Source organism: Eucyclogobius newberryi, unplaced genomic scaffold (genome assembly GCF_026437365.1).
Source record: "Eucyclogobius newberryi isolate DKJ021-1_F unplaced genomic scaffold, fEucNew1.0.hap1 SCAF_3, whole genome shotgun sequence".
Taxonomy (NCBI): domain Eukaryota; kingdom Metazoa; phylum Chordata; class Actinopteri; order Gobiiformes; family Gobiidae; genus Eucyclogobius; species Eucyclogobius newberryi.
Window position 1 is genome coordinate 41762651 of NW_027315945.1, and position 16935 is coordinate 41779585.

Below are 16935 nucleotides of genomic sequence, written 5' to 3' on the forward strand. Positions count from 1 at the left end.
GTTAAACATGTTAAAGGTGACACACGTTAAACATGTTAAAGGTGACACACGTTAAACATGTTAAAGGTGACACATGTTAAACAAGTAAAAGGTGACACACGTTAAAGGTGACACATGTTAAAGGTGACACACGTTAAAGGTGACACATGTTAAAGGTGACACATGTTAAACATGTTAAAGGTGACACACGTTAAAGGTGACACACGTTAAAGGTGACACATGTTAAAGGTGACACATGTTAAACATGTTAAAGGTGACACACGTTAAAGGTGACACACGTTAAAGGTGACACATGTTAAAGGTGACACATGTTAAACATGTTAAAGGTGACACACGTTAAAGGTGACACACGTTAAAGGTGACACATGTTAAAGGTGACACATGTTAAACATGTTAAAGGTGACACATGTTAAAGGTGACACATGTTAAACATGTTAAAGGTGACACACGTTAAACATGTTAAAGGTGACACATGTTAAACAAGTAAAAGGTGACACATGTTAAAGGTGACACACGTTAAAGGTGACACATGTTAAAGGTGACACATGTTAAACATGTTAAAGGTGACACACGTTAAAGGTGACACACATTAAAGGCGACACTAAAGTCAGTTCTAGAGGTCAAAGTTCATCGACCTCTGCATCTAACCTTCAGCTGGTCTTGGTCAGGACTGTAGAGAGTCGAACCTGTGACCTTTTAGCTGTCACATACAATAATCACGTGTTGCCATAGTAACCAATGTTCCTGCCCCGCCCCCATCACCTGTACAGTGTCAGATGCCCTCCCTCTCTCACCTGTGCTTGGGGGCGATCTGCTTCCTGTGGGCGGAGCGTGGTTTCACGATGGGGAGGGGCTGAGGCTCCAACTTGATGCTGATTGGCTGGATCATGTTTGTGTTAAAGGGGGTGTGGCCAGTTTGTAAGGGGCGGGGAAGGTCTGACGGGAGGACGGCCCTGCGACGGCCGAACGTGCGAATGGTGACCTACAGAAGAGAAGGTCAGTGTAAAGCCTCATCAAATCAAATCAAATCAATTTATTTTTGTAAGGCCCAAAATCACAACAACAGTTGCCTCTGAGGGCCACAGGGAGAAATGAATCAACAATGTCTGTGGTGGCGATGGAGTCAGACAATGTCTGTGGTGGCGAGGGACGATGTCCCAGGGTCCTCTGTCCTTAGACTCTCCTTCTCGGCCAGGAAAAACTACAAAAAAAACCTCTTTGGGAAAAAAGCGTAGAAACCTGGAGGAGTTCCAGTGAAGGAGAGATCCGACTCTCACAGACGGACAGACGGACACGAGGAGACTGGAGCTGGACCCGCTGGGTCAGCATAGAAACACATTCAGTTGTCTACATCAGGTCAACACTGGGCCTACATCATGTCTACGTCGAGCCTGCGCTGAGCCTACACTGGGCCTACACCGAGTCTACGCTGAGCATACACCGGGTCTACATCAGGTCTACACTGGGCCTACACTGAGCCTACACCGGGCCTATAGCAGGTCTAAACTGAGCTTAAAGCAGGTCTACAGCAGGACTAAAGCAGGTCTAAAGCAGGACTAAAGCAGGTCTAAAGCAGGACTAAAGCAGGACTAAAGCAGGTGTAAACCAGGACTAAAGCAGGACTAAAGCAGGACTAAAGCAGGTCTAAAGCAGGACTAAAGCAGGACTAAAGCAGGTGTAAACCAGGACTAAAGCAGGACTAAAGCCGGTCTAAAGCAGGACTAAAGCAGGACTACAGCAGGACTACAGCAGGTCTAAAGCAGGTCTAAAGCAGGTCTAAAGCAGGACTAAAGCAGGACTAAAGCAGGACTAAAGCAGGTCTAAAGCAGGACTAAAGCAGGTCTAAAGCAGGACTAAAGCAGGTCTAAAGCAGGACTAAAGCAGGACTAAAGCAGGTCTAAAGCAGGACTAAAGCAGGTCTAAAGCAGGACTAAAGCAGGACTAAAGCAGGTCTACAGCAGGACTACAGCAGGTCTAAAGCAGGACTAAAGCAGGACTACAGCAGGTCTAAAGCAGGACTAAAGCAGGACTACAGCAGGACTACAGCAGGTCTAAAGCAGGTCTAAAGCAGGTCTAAAGCAGGACTAAAGCAGGTCTAAAGCAGGACTAAAGCAGGACTACAGCAGGTCTAAAGCAGGACTAAAGCAGGCCTACAGCAGGACTACAGCAGGACTACAGCAGGACTAAAGCAGGTCTAAAGCAGGACTAAAGCAGGTCTAAAGCAGGACTAAAGCAGGACTACAGCAGGTCTAAAGCAGGACTAAAGCAGGACTACAGCAGGACTATAGCAGGTCTAAAGCAGGACTAAAGCAGGTCTACAGCAGGACTACAGCAGGTCTAAAGCAGGTCTAAAGCAGGACTACAGCAGGACTATAGCAGGTCTAAAGCAGGACTAAAGCAGGACTAAAGCAGGTCTAAAGCAGGACTACAGCAGGACTAAAGCAGGTCTAAAGCAGGACTACAGCAGGTCTAAAGCAGGACTAAAGCAGGACTATAGCAGGACTAAAGCAGGACTACAGTAGGACTAAAGCAGGACTAAAGCAGGACTACAGCAGGTCTACAGCAGGACTAAAGCAGGTCTAAAGCAGGACTACAGCAGGTCTAAAGCAGGACTACAGCAGGACTACAGCAGGACTAAAGCAGGACTAAAGCAGGTCTAAAGCAGGACTAAAGCAGGACTACAGTAGGACTAAAGCAGGACTACAGCAGGACTAAAGCAGGTCTAAAGCAGGACTAAAGCAGGACTACAGTAGGACTAAAGCAGGACTACAGCAGGACTACAGCAGGTCTAAAGCAGGTCTAAAGCAGGACTACAGCAGGACTAAAGCAGGTCTAAAGCAGGACTACAGCAGGACTACAGCAGGACTAAAGCAGGACTACAGCAGGTCTAAAGCAGGACTACAGCAGGACTAAAGCAGGTCTAAAGCAGGACTACAGCAGGACTACAGCAGGACTACAGCAGGACTAAAGCAGGACTACAGCAGGACTACAGCAGGACCAAAGCGGGTCTAAAGCGGGTCTAAAGCGGGACTAAAGCAGGTCTACACTGGGCCTACACTGAGCCTACACCGGGCCTATAGCAGGTCTAAACCGAGCCTAAAGCAGGTCTACAGCAGGCCTACAGCTTCTGGTGGTGCCAAGAGTCTCTAAAAGTACTGTAGGAGGTAGAGCGTTTAGCTACCAAGCTCCTGTGTTATGGAATCAGCTCCCGACCCATGTTAAATACGCTGACACAGTCTCTTCATTTAAGTCCAGGCTTAAAACGTTCCTCTTCGAAATCGCTTATGGTCAGACTAGTTAGGAACAGAAACATAAACCCACAGCTTCAGCTACGCTGCCCTAGGAGTAACTATGCTGGGGGAAGTATGACAGCTTGAGCACTATCCTCTTCTTCTGACTACTTATGCTATCAAACAATATTTATTTTTTGATTCGACTTGCAAACTGTTCACCGCCTTCTTTTCTTTCTCTCACTCCTGAGGACCTGTGGACCCAGATGCCCCTCCCCTGGTGAAGTGGTCCCTGCCCCGTGTGGACGGTCCCTCATCTGCCTGAAGAGTGGGTCCAGTTCGCCTCAGTCGGTCCCTCTTCTGCCTGAAGAGTGGGTCCAGCTCCAGTCTCCTCGTGTCCGTCTGTCCGTCTGTGAGAGTGGGATCTCTCCTTCACTGGAACTAACACAGGTTTCTACGCTTTTTTCCCAAAGAGGTTTTTTTTGTAGTTTTTCCTGGCCGAGAAGGAGAGTCTAAGGACAGAGGACCCTGGGACATCGTCCCTCGCCACCACAGACATTGTCTGACTCCATCACCACCACAGACATTGTTGATTCATTTCTCCCTGTGGCCCTCAGAGGCAACTGTTGTTGTGATTTTGGGCCTTACAAAAATAAATTGATTTGATTTGATACAGCAGGTCTAAAGCGGGACTAAAGCGGGACTAAAGCAGGTCTAAAGCGGGACTAAAGCAGGACTAAAGCAGGTCTAAAGCGGGACTAAAGCAGGACTAAAGCAGGACTAAAGCAGGTCTAAAGCGGGACTAAAGCAGGACTAAAGCAGGACTAAAGCAGGACTAAAGCAGGTCTAAAGCGGGACTAAAGCAGGTCTAAAGCGGGACTAAAGCAGGTCTAAAGCAGGTCTAAAGCAGGACTAAAGCAGGTCTAAAGCGGGACTAAAGCAGGTCTAAAGCGGGACTAAAGCAGGTCTAAAGCAGGACTAAAGCGGGTCTAAAGCGGGACTAAAGCAGGTCTAAAGCAGGTCTAAAGCAGGACTAAAGCAGGTCTAAAGCGGGACTAAAGCAGGACTAAAGCAGGACTAAAGCAGGACTAAAGCAGGTCTAAAGCGGGACTAAAGCAGGACTAAAGCAGGACTAAAGCAGGACTAAAGCAGGTCTAAAGCGGGACTAAAGCAGGTCTAAAGCAGGTCTAAAGCAGGTCTAAAGCGGGACTAAAGCAGGTCTAAAGCAGGTCTAAAGCAGGACTAAAGCAGGTCTAAAGCAGGACTACAGCAGGACTAAAGCAGGCCTAAAGCAGGACTAAAGCAGGACTACAGCAGGTCTAAAGCAGGTCGAAAGCAGGTCGAAAGCAGGCCTACAGCAGGCCTACAGCAGGACTAAAGCAGGACTAAAGCAGGACTAAAGCAGGTCGAAAGCAAGACTAAAGCAGGCCTACAGCAGGACTAAAGCAGGCCTAAAGCAGGCCTACGTCAGGACTACAGCAGGACTACAGCAGGACTAAAGCAGGTCTAAAGCAGGCCTACAGCAGGTCTAAAGCAGGTCTAAAGCAGGACTAAAGCAGGACTAAAGCAGGACTAAAGCAGGTCTAAAGGCAGGACTAAAGCAGGACTACAGCAGGACTAAAGCAGGCCTACGTCAGGACTACAGCAGGACTAAAGCAGGACTACAGCAGGTCTAAAGCAGGCCTACGTCAGGACTACAGCAGGTCTAAAGCAGGACTACAGCAGGACTAAAGCAGGTCTAAAGCAGGACTACCGCAGGTCTAAAGCAGGACTACAGCAGGACTAAAGCAGGCCTACAGCAGGCCTACAGCAGGACTAAAGCAGGACTAAAGCAGGACTACAGCAGGTCTAAAGCAGGCCTACGTCAGGACTACAGCAGGTCTAAAGCAGGACTACAGCAGGTCTAAAGCAGGCCTACGTCAGGACTACAGCAGGTCTAAAGCAGGTCTAAAGCAGGACTACAGCAGGTCTAAAGCAGGCCTACGTCAGGACTACAGCAGGACTAAAGCAGGTCTAAAGCAGGACTACAGCAGGACTAAAGCAGGACTAAAGCAGGCCTACAGCAGGCCTACAGCAGGACTAAAGCAGGACTACAGCAGGACTAAAGCAGGACTACAGCAGGTCTAAAGCAGGCCTACGTCAGGACTACAGCAGGTCTAAAGCAGGCCTACGTCAGGACTACAGCAGGACTAAAGCAGGACTACAGCAGGACTAAAGCAGGTCTAAAGCAGGACTACAGCAGGACTAAAGCAGGCCTACAGCAGGACTAAAGCAGGACTACAGCAGGACTAAAGCAGGTCTAAAGCAGGACTAAAGGCAGGACTAAAGCAGGACTAAAGCAGGACTACAGCAGGACTAAAGCAGGCCTACAGCAGGACTAAAGCAGGACTAAAGCAGGACTAAAGGCAGGACTAAAGCAGGCCTACAGCAGGACTAAAGCAGGACCACAGCAGGACTAAAGCAGGACTACAGCAGGACTAAAGCAGGTCTAAAGCAGGTCTAAAGCAGGACTAAAGGCAGGACCAAAGCAGGCCTACAGCAGGACTAAAGCAGGCCTACAGCAGGACTAAAGCAGGACTAAAGCAGGACTAAAGCAGGCCTACAGCAGGACTAAAGCAGGACTAAAGCAAGCCTACAGCAGGACTACAGCAGGTACCTTTGACCCCGGGGGCAGCCCCTCCAGTCGGGCCGGCCTCTTGTAGCTCCGGTGATGTTCTGTTTTGTGGTGAACTTTCTCTCGGACGTAGATGAACTGGAGCCTGCAGCGGTTACAGTGGAACGACTCGTGCTGCAACACACCACACGGCATGAGGGCCCCAGCTGCCAGGGGCCACACGGCATGAGGGCCCCAGCCGCCAAGGGCCACACGGCATGAGGGCCCCAGCTGCCAGGGGCCACACGGCATGAGGGCCCCAGACGCCAGGGGCCACACGGCATGAGGGCCCCAGCCGCCAAGGGCCACACGGCATGAGGGCCCCAGACGCCAGGGGCCACACGGCATGAGGGCCCCAGACGCCAGGGGCCACACGGCATGAGGGCCCCAGACGCCAGGGGCCACACGGCATGAGGGCCCCAGCCGCCAAGGGCCACACGGCATGAGGGCCCCAGACGCCAGGGGCCACACGGCATGAGGGCCCCAGACGCCAGGGGCCACACGGCATGAGGGCCCCAGCCGCCAAGGGCCACACGGCATGAGGGCCCCAGACGCCAGGGGCCACAGTTCCTTTGGTGCTCACCTGGTGGCGCAGTAAGTGTTGCTGGTAGATCTCAGAGTTCTTGAGGACTTTGAGGCAGAAGACACAGAGAAGGAACCGAGTCTCTCGATGGAACGTGGCAAAGTGTTGGATCACGTCAGAGTAGAACGAGGAGCGGTAAAAACACACCTGAAAGAGAATCCTGGTGTGAACCATCTCTGAGGTCCTCAGGGGCCGGCCTCCTGCTGGTGCCAGAGTCAGGACTAAACATGGACCGGCCTCCTGCTGGTGCCAGAGTCAGGACTAAACATGGACCGGCCTCCTGCTGGTGCCAGAGTCAGGACTAAACATGGACCGGCCTCCTGCTGGTGCCAGAGTCAGGACTAAACATGGACCGGCCTCCTGCTGGTGCCAGAGTCAGGACTAAACATGGACCGGCCTCCTGCTGGTGCCAGAGTCAGGACTAAACATGGACCGGCCTCCTGCTGGTGCCCAGAGTCAGGACTAAACATGGACCGGCCTCCTGCTGGTGCCAGAGTCAGGACTAAACATGGACCGGCCTCCTGCTGGTGCCAGAGTCAGGACTAAACATGGACCGGCCTCCTGCTGGTGCCAGAGTCAGGACTAAACATGGACATGGATATTAGCTGTATAATGATTAGCAGAAGTAGCATTAGCATGAGCAGCAAAAGCAGCAGTAGCATTAGCAGCAGCAGCATTAGCATTAGCAGCATTAGCAGTAGCAGCATTAGCATTAGCAGCAATAGCAGCAGTAGCAGTAGCGTTAACAGCAGTAGCATTAGCATTAGCAGTAGCAGCATTAGCATTAGTAGTTGCAGCAGCAGCATTAGCATTAGCAGCATTAGCAGTAGCAGCAGCAGCATTAGCAGTAGCATTAGCAGTAGCAGCATTAGCATTAGCAGTAGCAGTAGCAGTAGCAGCATTAGCAGTAGCAGTAGCAGCATCAGCATTAGCAGTAGCATTAGCAGTAGCAGTATCAGTAGCAGCATTAGCATTAGCAGCAGCATTAGCAGTAGCAGTGGCAGCATTAGCATTAGCAGTAGCATTAGCAGTAGCAGCATTAGCAGTAGCAGCATTAGCAGTAGCAGCATCAGCATTAGCATTAGCAGTAGCAGTATCAGTAGCAGCATTAGCAGCAGCATTAGCAGTAGCAGCATTAGCATTAGTAGCAGCATTAGCATTAGCAGCAGCATTAGCAGTAGCTCAGACCTGGCAGATGTAGGGCATCTCTCCCGGTTTGTGATTGGTTTTCATGTGGTTTAAGAACACGGGCTCGTTTTCGAAGGCCCACTCACAGATTCTACACAGACCTGCAGAACAAACCACTGTCAACGCTCTGCTCATCTATGCACACACGCCGCTCTCTGATTGGCTCTTACTGTTGGAGGGGGCGGGGCCGTGCACCTTCTCCAGGTGAGTCTGAAGGTCCGAGGCCACGGAAAAGTGTCTGTAGCAGAACTTACAGCTCTTTCTGTCATCGGCACGATTCACCGGCTTCCAATGAGTCAACATGTGCTGCATCAGCCTGAGGGTGAGAACCGGGTGAGAACTGGCCTGTAGGAGGCCTGTAGGAGGCCTGTAGGAGGCGCTGTAGCCTGTAGGTGGCCTGTAGGAGGCCTGTAGGAAGCCCTGTAGGAGGCCTGAAGCCCTGTAGGAGGCCTGTAGCCTGTAGGAGGCCCTGTAGGAGGCCTGTAGCCTGTAGGAGGCCTGTAGCCTGTAGGAGGCGCTGTAGGAGGCCTGTAGGAGGCCTGTAGGAGGCCTGTAGGAGGCCCTGTAGGAGGCCCTGTAGGAGGCCTGTAGCCTGTAGGAGGCCTGTAGCCTGTAGGAGGCCTGTAGGAGGCCTGTAACCTGTAGGTGGCCTGTAAGAGGCCTGTAGCCTGTAGGAGGCCTGTAGGAGGCCCTGTAGGAGGCCCTGTAACCTGTAGGAGGCCCTGTAGGAGGCCTGTAGCCTGTAGGAGGCACTGTAGGAGGCCCTGTAACCTGTAGGAGGCCCTGTAGGAGGCCTGTAGCCTGTAGGAGGCACTGTAGGAGGCCCTGTAGGACGCCTGTAGGAGGCCTGTAGGAGGCCCTGTAGGAGGCCCTGTAGGAGGCCTGTAGCCTGTAGGAGGCCTGTAGCCTGTAGGAGGCCTGTAGGAGGCCTGTAACCTGTAGGTGGCCTGTAAGAGGCCTGTAGCCTGTAGGAGGCCTGTAGGAGGCCCTGTAGGAGGCCCTGTAACCTGTAGGAGGCCCTGTAGGAGGCCTGTAGCCTGTAGGAGGCACTGTAGGAGGCCCTGTAACCTGTAGGAGGCCCTGTAGGAGGCCTGTAGCCTGTAGGAGGCCCTGTAGGAGGCGCTGTAGGACGCCTGTAGGAGGCCCTGTAGGAGACGCTGTAGGACGCCTGTAGGATGCCTGTAGGACGCCTGTAGGACGCCTGTAGGAGGCCTGTAGGAGGCGCTGTAGGAAGCGCTGTAGCCTGTAGGAGGCCTGTAGCCTGTAGGAGGCGCTGTAGGAGGCGCTGTAGGAGGCCTGTAGGAGGCCTGTACCTGAGGTTGTTGTTGGCCTGGTGGGGGCACACTTGGCAGGGGAACTGGACCAACATGGCCGTGTACTTGTGGCTGTCCCGGAGCCGCTCGTCACCGTCGTGCGAGCCGTAGTAGAACTCCTCCACGCTCATGACCACACGGGACGGGTCAGAGGGGTCAGAGGGCAGCTGCGGGGGCGGGGTGAAGGTGACCACGGTGCGGTTGGAGGTGGAGGTGATGAGGGCGGGGCTGGAGGTGGGCTTGGCGGGCGTCGGCAGCTGGATGGTGATGGAGCGAGGCGTGCCATTGGACGAGCAGGTGGAGAGGGCGGAGCTGGAGGCGACGCCGCCGACAGGAGCCACTGGAAAAGAGTGAAACACAGAGTGAAACACAGAGTGATACACAAGAGTGAAACACAGAGTGAAACAGAGTGATACACAGAGTGAAACACAGAGTGACAGTGATACACAGTGACAGAGTGAAACACAAGAGTGAAACACAAGAGTGAAACACAGAGTGAAACAGAGTGATACACAGAGTGAAACACAGAGTGACAGTGATACACAGTGACAGAGTGAAACACATAGTGAAACACAAGAGTGAAACACAAGCGTGAAACACAGAGTGATACACAGAGTGATACACAGAGTGATAAACAAGAGTGATACACAAGAGTGATACACAGAGTGAAACAGAGTGAAACAGAGTGAAACACAGAGTGATACACAGAGTGATACACAGAGTGATACACAAGAGTGAAACACAGAGTGAAACAGAGTGATACACAGAGTGAAACACAGAGTGACAGTGATACACAGTGACAGAGTGAAACACAAGAGTGAAACACAAGCGTGAAACACAGAGTGATACACAGAGTGAAACACAGAGTGACAGTGATACACAGAGTGACAGAGTGAAACACATAGTGAAACACAAGAGTGAAACACAAGAGTGAAACACAGAGTGAAACACAGAGTGAAACACAGAGTGATACACAAGAGTGAAACACAGAGTGAAACACAGAGTGATACACAAGAGTGAAACACAAGAGTGAAACACAGAGTGAAACACAGAGTGACAGTGATACACAGAGTGACAGAGTGAAACACATAGTGAAACACAAGAGTGAAACACAAGAGTGAAACACAGAGTGAAACACAGAGTGAAACACAGAGTGAAACACAGAGTGAAACACAGAGTGATACACAAGAGTGAAACACAGAGTGAAACAGAGTGATACACAGAGTGAAACACAGAGTGAAACACAGAGTGAAACACAGAGTGAAACACAGAGTGATACACAAGAGTGAAACACAAAAGTGAAACACAGAGTGATACAGAGTGAAACAGTGATACACAGAGTGAAACACAGAGTGAAACACAGTGAAACACATAGTGATACACAGAGTGATACACAGAGTGATACACAAGAGTGAAACACAAGAGTGAAACACAGAGTGAAACAGTGAAACACAGAGTGAAACAGTGATACACAGAGTGAAACACAGAGTGATACACAGAGTGAAACACAGAGTGACAGTGATACACAGAGTGACAGAGTGAAACACATAGTGAAACACAAGAGTGAAACACAGAGTGAAACACAGAGTGAAACACAGAGTAATACACAGAGTGATACACAGAGTGAAACACAAGAGTGAAACACAGAGTGATACAAAGAGTGAAACAGTGATACACAGAGTGAAACACAGAGTGAAACACAGAGTGACAGTGATACACAGAGTGAAACACAGAGTGATACACAGAGTGATACACAGAGTGATACACAAGAGTGAAACACAGAGTGAAACAGAGTGATACACAGAGTGAAACACAGAGTGAAACACAGAGTGAAACACAGAGTGAAACACAGAGTGATACACAGAGTGAAACACAAGAGTGAAACACAGAGTGAAACACAGAGTGATACACAAGAGTGAAACACAGAGTGAAACAGTGAAACACAGAGTGAAACAGTGATACAGAGTGAAACACAGAGTGAAACAGTGAAACACAGAGTGAAACAGTGATACACAGAGTGAAACACAGAGTGAAACACAGAGTGACAGTGATACACAGAGTGACAGAGTGAAACACAAGAGTGAAACACAAGAGTGAAACACAGAGTGAAACACAGAGTGATACACAAGAGTGAAACACAGAGTGAAACAGAGTGAAACACAGAGTGAAACACAGAGTGATACACAGAGTGATACACAGAGTGATACACAAGAGTGAAACACAGAGTGAAACAGAGTGATACACAGAGTGAAACACAAGAGTGAAACACAGAGTGAAACACAAGAGTGAAACACAGAGTGATACACAAGAGTGAAACACAGAGTGAAACAGTGAAACACAGAGTGAAACACAGAGTGATACACAGAGTGAAACACAGAGTGACAGTGATACACAGAGTGACAGAGTGAAACACATAGTGAAACACAAGAGTGAAACACAAGAGTGAAACACAGAGTGAAACACAGAGTGATACACAGAGTGATACACAAGAGTGAAACAGAGTGATACACAGAGTGAAACACAGAGTGAAACACAGAGTGAAACACAGAGTGAAACACAGAGTGATACACAGAGTGAAACACAGAGTGATACAAAGAGTGAAACAGTGATACACAGAGTGAAACACATAGTGAAACACAAGAGTGAAACACAGAGTGATACACAGAGTGATACACAAGAGTGAAACACAGAGTGAAACAGAGTGATACACAGAGTGAAACACAGAGTGATACACAGAGTGATACACAAGAGTGAAACACAGAGTGATACAAAGAGTGAAACACAGAGTGAAACACAAGAGTGAAACACAGAGTGAAACACAGAGTGAAACACAGAGTGATACACAGAGTGAAACACAGAGTGATACACAGAGTGAAACACAAGAGTGAAACACAGAGTGATACAAAGAGTGAAACAGTGATACACAGAGTGAAACAGAGTGAAACACAGAGTGAAACACAGAGTGAAACACAGAGTGATACACAGAGTGATACACAGAGTGATACACAAGAGTGAAACACAGAGTGAAACACAAGAGTGAAACACAGAGTGATACAGTGAAACACAGAGTGAAACAGTGATACACAGAGTGAAACACAGAGTGAAACAGAGTGATACACAGAGTGAAACACAGAGTGAAACAGAGTGATACACAGAGTGAAACACAGAGTGAAACAGAGTGATACACAGAGTGAAACAGAGTGATACACAGAGTGAAACACAGAGTGAAACAGAGTGATACACAGAGTGAAACAGAGTGATACACAGAGTGAAACACAGAGTGAAACAGAGTGATACACAGAGTGAAACAGAGTGAAACACAGAGTGAAACACAGAGTGAAACACAGAGTGAAACACAGAGTGAAACACAGAGTGACAAAAGCACAGTAGTAGATAAAATAGACGCTGTGCAGTGATTGGCTGCTTCTCACCTCGCTCAGGTGTGCTGGTGCGGATGGTCAGATGCATGAGTCCAGGTGTAGAGGGGGCGGGGCCTCCCACAGGCGTAACAGGACGCACCATCTGGCCCACAGAGGGCGCTGTAGAGCACAGACACGTTACACAATGTCACAGTGTTCAGTGTTCAGACTGATGTAAATGAGACTTACACTGGATCAGAGTGAGCGACTGGCCGGGTTTGAACACAGTCTGACCCGCTTTCAGGATCTCACCCGGCTTTAGGAGGGTCTGACCCGCTTTCAGGATCTCACCCGGCTTTAGGAGGGTCTGACCCGCTTTCAGGATCTCACCCGGCTTTAGGAGGGTCTGACCCGCTTTCAGGATCTCACCCGTGTTCACAAAGGTTTGGCCCGGCTGCAGAACCGTGGAACCCGGAGAGAGATTAAAGACCAGAGGAGTCCCAGAGTTCATCATAGGAAAACCCTGAAACGGAACAGTTTGTTTTGAGCGTTTGGTTTGGACCTGGTTTAGATCTAGTGGAACTCGCAAGGCCAAATATTCTCTCAGGTGATACTTCGTGTGATAAAATAAGAGTTACATTCCATAAACATAATCCTAATCTTAATCCAAATCCTATTTTAAATATTGTCCAAAAGAAACATTTGATAATAAAATAATTGAATTCCAAGGTCCACCTCAGTCCTTGTTAGTGTCAGTATAGACCCGGTTTAGACCCGGTTTAGTCCCGGTTTAGTCCCGGTTTGGACCCGGTTTAAACCCAGTTTAGACCCAGTTTAGACCCAGTTTAGACCTAGTTTAGACCCGGTTTAGACCCAGTTTAGACCCGGTTTAGTCCCGGTTTAGAACCAGTTTGGACCCGGTTTGGACCCGGTTTGGACCCGGTTTAAACCCGGTTTGGACCCGGTTTGGACCCGGTTTAGACCCGGTTTAGACCCGGTTTAGACCCGGTTTAGCACCTGTACAATGAAAGTTCCCTGTGGAAGCTGGGACAGGATGAGGGGCGTGCCCTGCTGGAGGATGGCCGGGACTTTGGTGGTGGTGGGCGTGGTCTTGACGATTGTGGTGGTGGTCTTGGTCTTGCTGATGACTGAGGGTGTTTCCACGGTGACGGAGGCGGTGGGCATGGAGACTGGGATGTGAGTCTGGACTGGACCAGAAACACATTTAAACACCAGATCAGTCTGAGTAAATAATACATACATTTTTATAATTCATTAATAATTATTATACAGTCATTATTGAGAACTCACCTTGAAGTGCAGGGGGCGGGGCTGGGGGCGGGGCTGGGGGTGGGGACCCGGAGGGCGGGGTAGACTGGGGGCTGTCCTCCACTGAATACACAGAGACACAAGCCAGTCAGTTTAATGTCCTTTTGTTCTTCTTCTGCTGTCTGTGCCCTCTGCTGGTTTAGTCCTGGTTTAGTCCTGGTTTAGGACCTGGTTTAGGACCTGGTTTAGGACCTGGTTTAGGACCTGGTTTAGGACCTGGTTTAGTCCTGGTTTAGACCCGGTTCAGACCCGGTTCAGTCCCAGTTTAGTCCTGGTTTAGACCTGGTTGTGTGTAGTCCATAAAGTCGTCGTCCTCGTCCACAGTGTCGTCGACCTGTTGCCATGGCTCCAGCTCCTCCTCCTCACACTCCATGAACAGCTGCGTGTCCATCGTTCTGAGAAACAAACAAACAAACAATAAACATGTGACCATCGTTCTGAGAAACAAACAAACAATAAACATGTGCCCATCGTTCTGAGAAACAAACAAACAATAAACATGTGCCCATCGTTCTGAGAAACAAACAAACAATTAACATGTGCCCATCGTTCTGAGAAACAAACAAACAATTAACATGTGTCCATCATTCTGAGAAACAAACAATAAACATGTGCCCATCGTTCTGAGAAACAAACAAACAATAAACATGTGCCCATCGTTCTGAGAAACAAACAAACAATAAACATGTGTCCATTGTTCTGAGAAATAAACAAACAATAAACATGTGACCATCGTTCTGAGAAACAAATAAACAATAAACATGTGACCATCGTGCTGCTGTCTGTCAAAACAACACAAACTAAATCTATTCATATTTTCACATTATGACACATACGTCATGTATAATAACATGTATCATGTTACGCTGCAATAACATGTTATTCACATGTTATTACGCTGTAATAACTTGTGTTTGTGCCGGGTCGTTATTATGAGCCGTAACTACTTTGAGTCAGTCTTTGGCTGAATAAGTGACTAAAGCCCACGTGACGTTGGGGACAGTATCTGATCATAATCGGTCCCTCCCCGGGTCCTCGGGCCGCTCTCTGCCCGGAACAGCGCGCCTCAGCTCGGTCAGACCGCAGTAATTGGTCCGCTGCTCCGGTGCCTCCACGGGGCGTGTTTACTCCGGTAACCCACGAGCGACCCCCGGTGTTCAGAGCCCAGTGTGACCCGAGCCCGAGCACTGCGGCCCGGGCAGCGGAACCGGGCCGAACCGGGCCAAAACAATAGAGTCTTTACCTGGTTTTAGCGCAGTTTCTGCGGCAGTTTCAGACGCGCTGCAGCTCTCTGCGCTGTGATTGGCTGTACGTGCTCTACGTCACGTCCTCCGTGTGTGCGCGGAGCTAGGGCTTCACAGCGTCTTCTGCTTTAAAGCGGGTTTAGAGCCAGTTAAACGCGGGTTTAAGGCTCCGTGACACGGGACACGGCCCCACGCACACGCGGGGCACGCACACGTGGTCACGTGCCGCTGCTGCTGCGGGAAAGGTGCGGGAACAGGGGCGCGTGGGGCTCAGGGATGTGACGGAACAGATGCAGCCGCCATTTTGGGTTTGTTAGTAGCGGGGGCGGGATCTACGCGCTGACGTCATCAACATGGCGGACGACGAGTAACACAAACACGCAAATACTTCACTTTGAGACGCAAACAACACGTTTATTTTCCACAGGGACAAAGATGACAGAGTGTCCCGGAGCTCACGCGGCTCACGCGGCTCTGAGGCGGACACAAGCCCCGGGACAGGCACGTGGAGCCGCGGCAGGCTCCTCCCGCCGCACGGCCCGTCATCCTTTGTCCCTCCACACGCTGTTATTACGCTGTTATTACGCTGTTATTACACTCTTATTACGCTGTTATGACACCTGAACAACCTCACATTACAAGGTTACAGAACAGCGCATGTGGTGACGTCAGCAGTCACGTGGTCAAAGTCACCGTTTAAATACCATGTTACCGTAATACTAATAAGTTTTGTCCTAAAATGCGTCCTCGACTATGAACACCATTATCTCCATATGAAAAGTAAATATATGTATTTAGTACTGATATATTTGCATGTGTATCAATACTCAGTCGGGATTGATATATTGATTTTGGTATTGATCCACCATCACATTTAGTCCACTTCAAATGAGGACAAAACCTGGTCTAAAACAGGACCAAACCCAGACCACGCAGTGTCCAAAAGGTCCTGGTTTAGTCCTGGTTTGTTTCTGGTTTAGACCTGGTTTAGTCCTGGTTTAGTCCTGGTTTAGTCCTGGTTTGTTTCTGGTTTAGACCTGGTTTAGTCCTGGTTTAGACCTGGTTTAGTCCTGGTTTAGACCTGGTTTAGTCCTGGTTTAGTCCTGGTTTAGCCCTGGTTTAGACCTGGTTTAGACCTGGTTTGTTTCTGGTTTAGTCCTGGTTTAGACCTGGTTTAGTCCTGGTTTAGTCCTGGTTTGTTTCTGGTTTAGACCTGGTTTAGTCCTGGTTTAGACCTGGTTTAGTCCTGGTTTAGTCCTGGTTTAGACCTGGTTTAGTCCTGGTTTAGACCTGGTTTAGTCCTGGTTTAGTCCTGGTTTAGACCTGGTTTAGTCCTGGTTTGTTTCTGGTTTAGACCTGGTTTAGTCCTGGTTTAGACCTGGTTTAGTCCTGGTTTAGACCTGGTTTAGTCCTGGTTTAGTCCTGGTTTAGACCTGGTTTAGACCTGGTTTAGTCCTGGTTTAGTCCTGGTTTAGCCCTGGTTTAGACCTGGTTTAGACCTGGTTTGTTTCTGGTTTAGTCCTGGTTTAGACCTGGTTTAGTCCTGGTTTAGTCCTGGTTTGTTTCTGGTTTAGACCTGGTTTAGTCCTGGTTTAGTCCTGGTTTGTTTCTGGTTTAGACCTGGTTTAGTCCTGGTTTAGTCCTGGTTTAGTCCTGGTTTGTTTCTGGTTTAGACCTGGTTTAGTCCTGGTTTAGACCTGGTTTAGTCCTGGTTTAGACCTGGTTTGGACCTGGTTTGGACCTGGTTTGGACCTGGTTTAGTCCTGGTTTAGCCCTGGTTTAGTCCTGGTTTAGTCCTGGTTTGTTTCTGGTTTAGACCTGGTTTAGTCCTGGTTTAGACCTGGTTTAGTCCTGGTTTAGTCCTGGTTTAGACCTGGTTTAAACCTGGTTTAGTCCTGGTTTAGACCTGGTTTAGACCTGGTTTAGACCTGGTTTAGACCTGGTTTGTTTCTGGTTTAGACCTGGTTTAGTCCTGGTTTGTTTCTGGTTTAGACCTGGTTTAGTCCTGGTTTAGTCCTGGTTTAGTCCTGGTTTGG

General features: G+C 49.3%; 1 protein-coding gene across 1 annotated transcript in view; it reads right to left on the minus strand.

Annotated features, from left to right (window-relative positions):
- Positions 1-16935, minus strand: part of pogzb (pogo transposable element derived with ZNF domain b) — a 40270-nt gene that overhangs the window by 21478 nt on the left and 1857 nt on the right. Inside the window, exons 2-13 of the mRNA XM_072461558.1 lie at positions 15122-15231; positions 13938-14050; positions 13638-13718; positions 13344-13534; positions 12576-12849; positions 12399-12506; positions 8968-9307; positions 7825-7970; positions 7655-7755; positions 6467-6613; positions 5887-6018; positions 795-982 (exon numbers count right to left, since the gene is read on the minus strand). Coding sequence (XP_072317659.1) covers positions 795-982; positions 5887-6018; positions 6467-6613; positions 7655-7755; positions 7825-7970; positions 8968-9307; positions 12399-12506; positions 12576-12849; positions 13344-13534; positions 13638-13718; positions 13938-14050; positions 15122-15231 — 1931 coding nt within the window. The remainder of the gene's footprint in view (positions 1-794; positions 983-5886; positions 6019-6466; positions 6614-7654; positions 7756-7824; positions 7971-8967; positions 9308-12398; positions 12507-12575; positions 12850-13343; positions 13535-13637; positions 13719-13937; positions 14051-15121; positions 15232-16935) is intronic.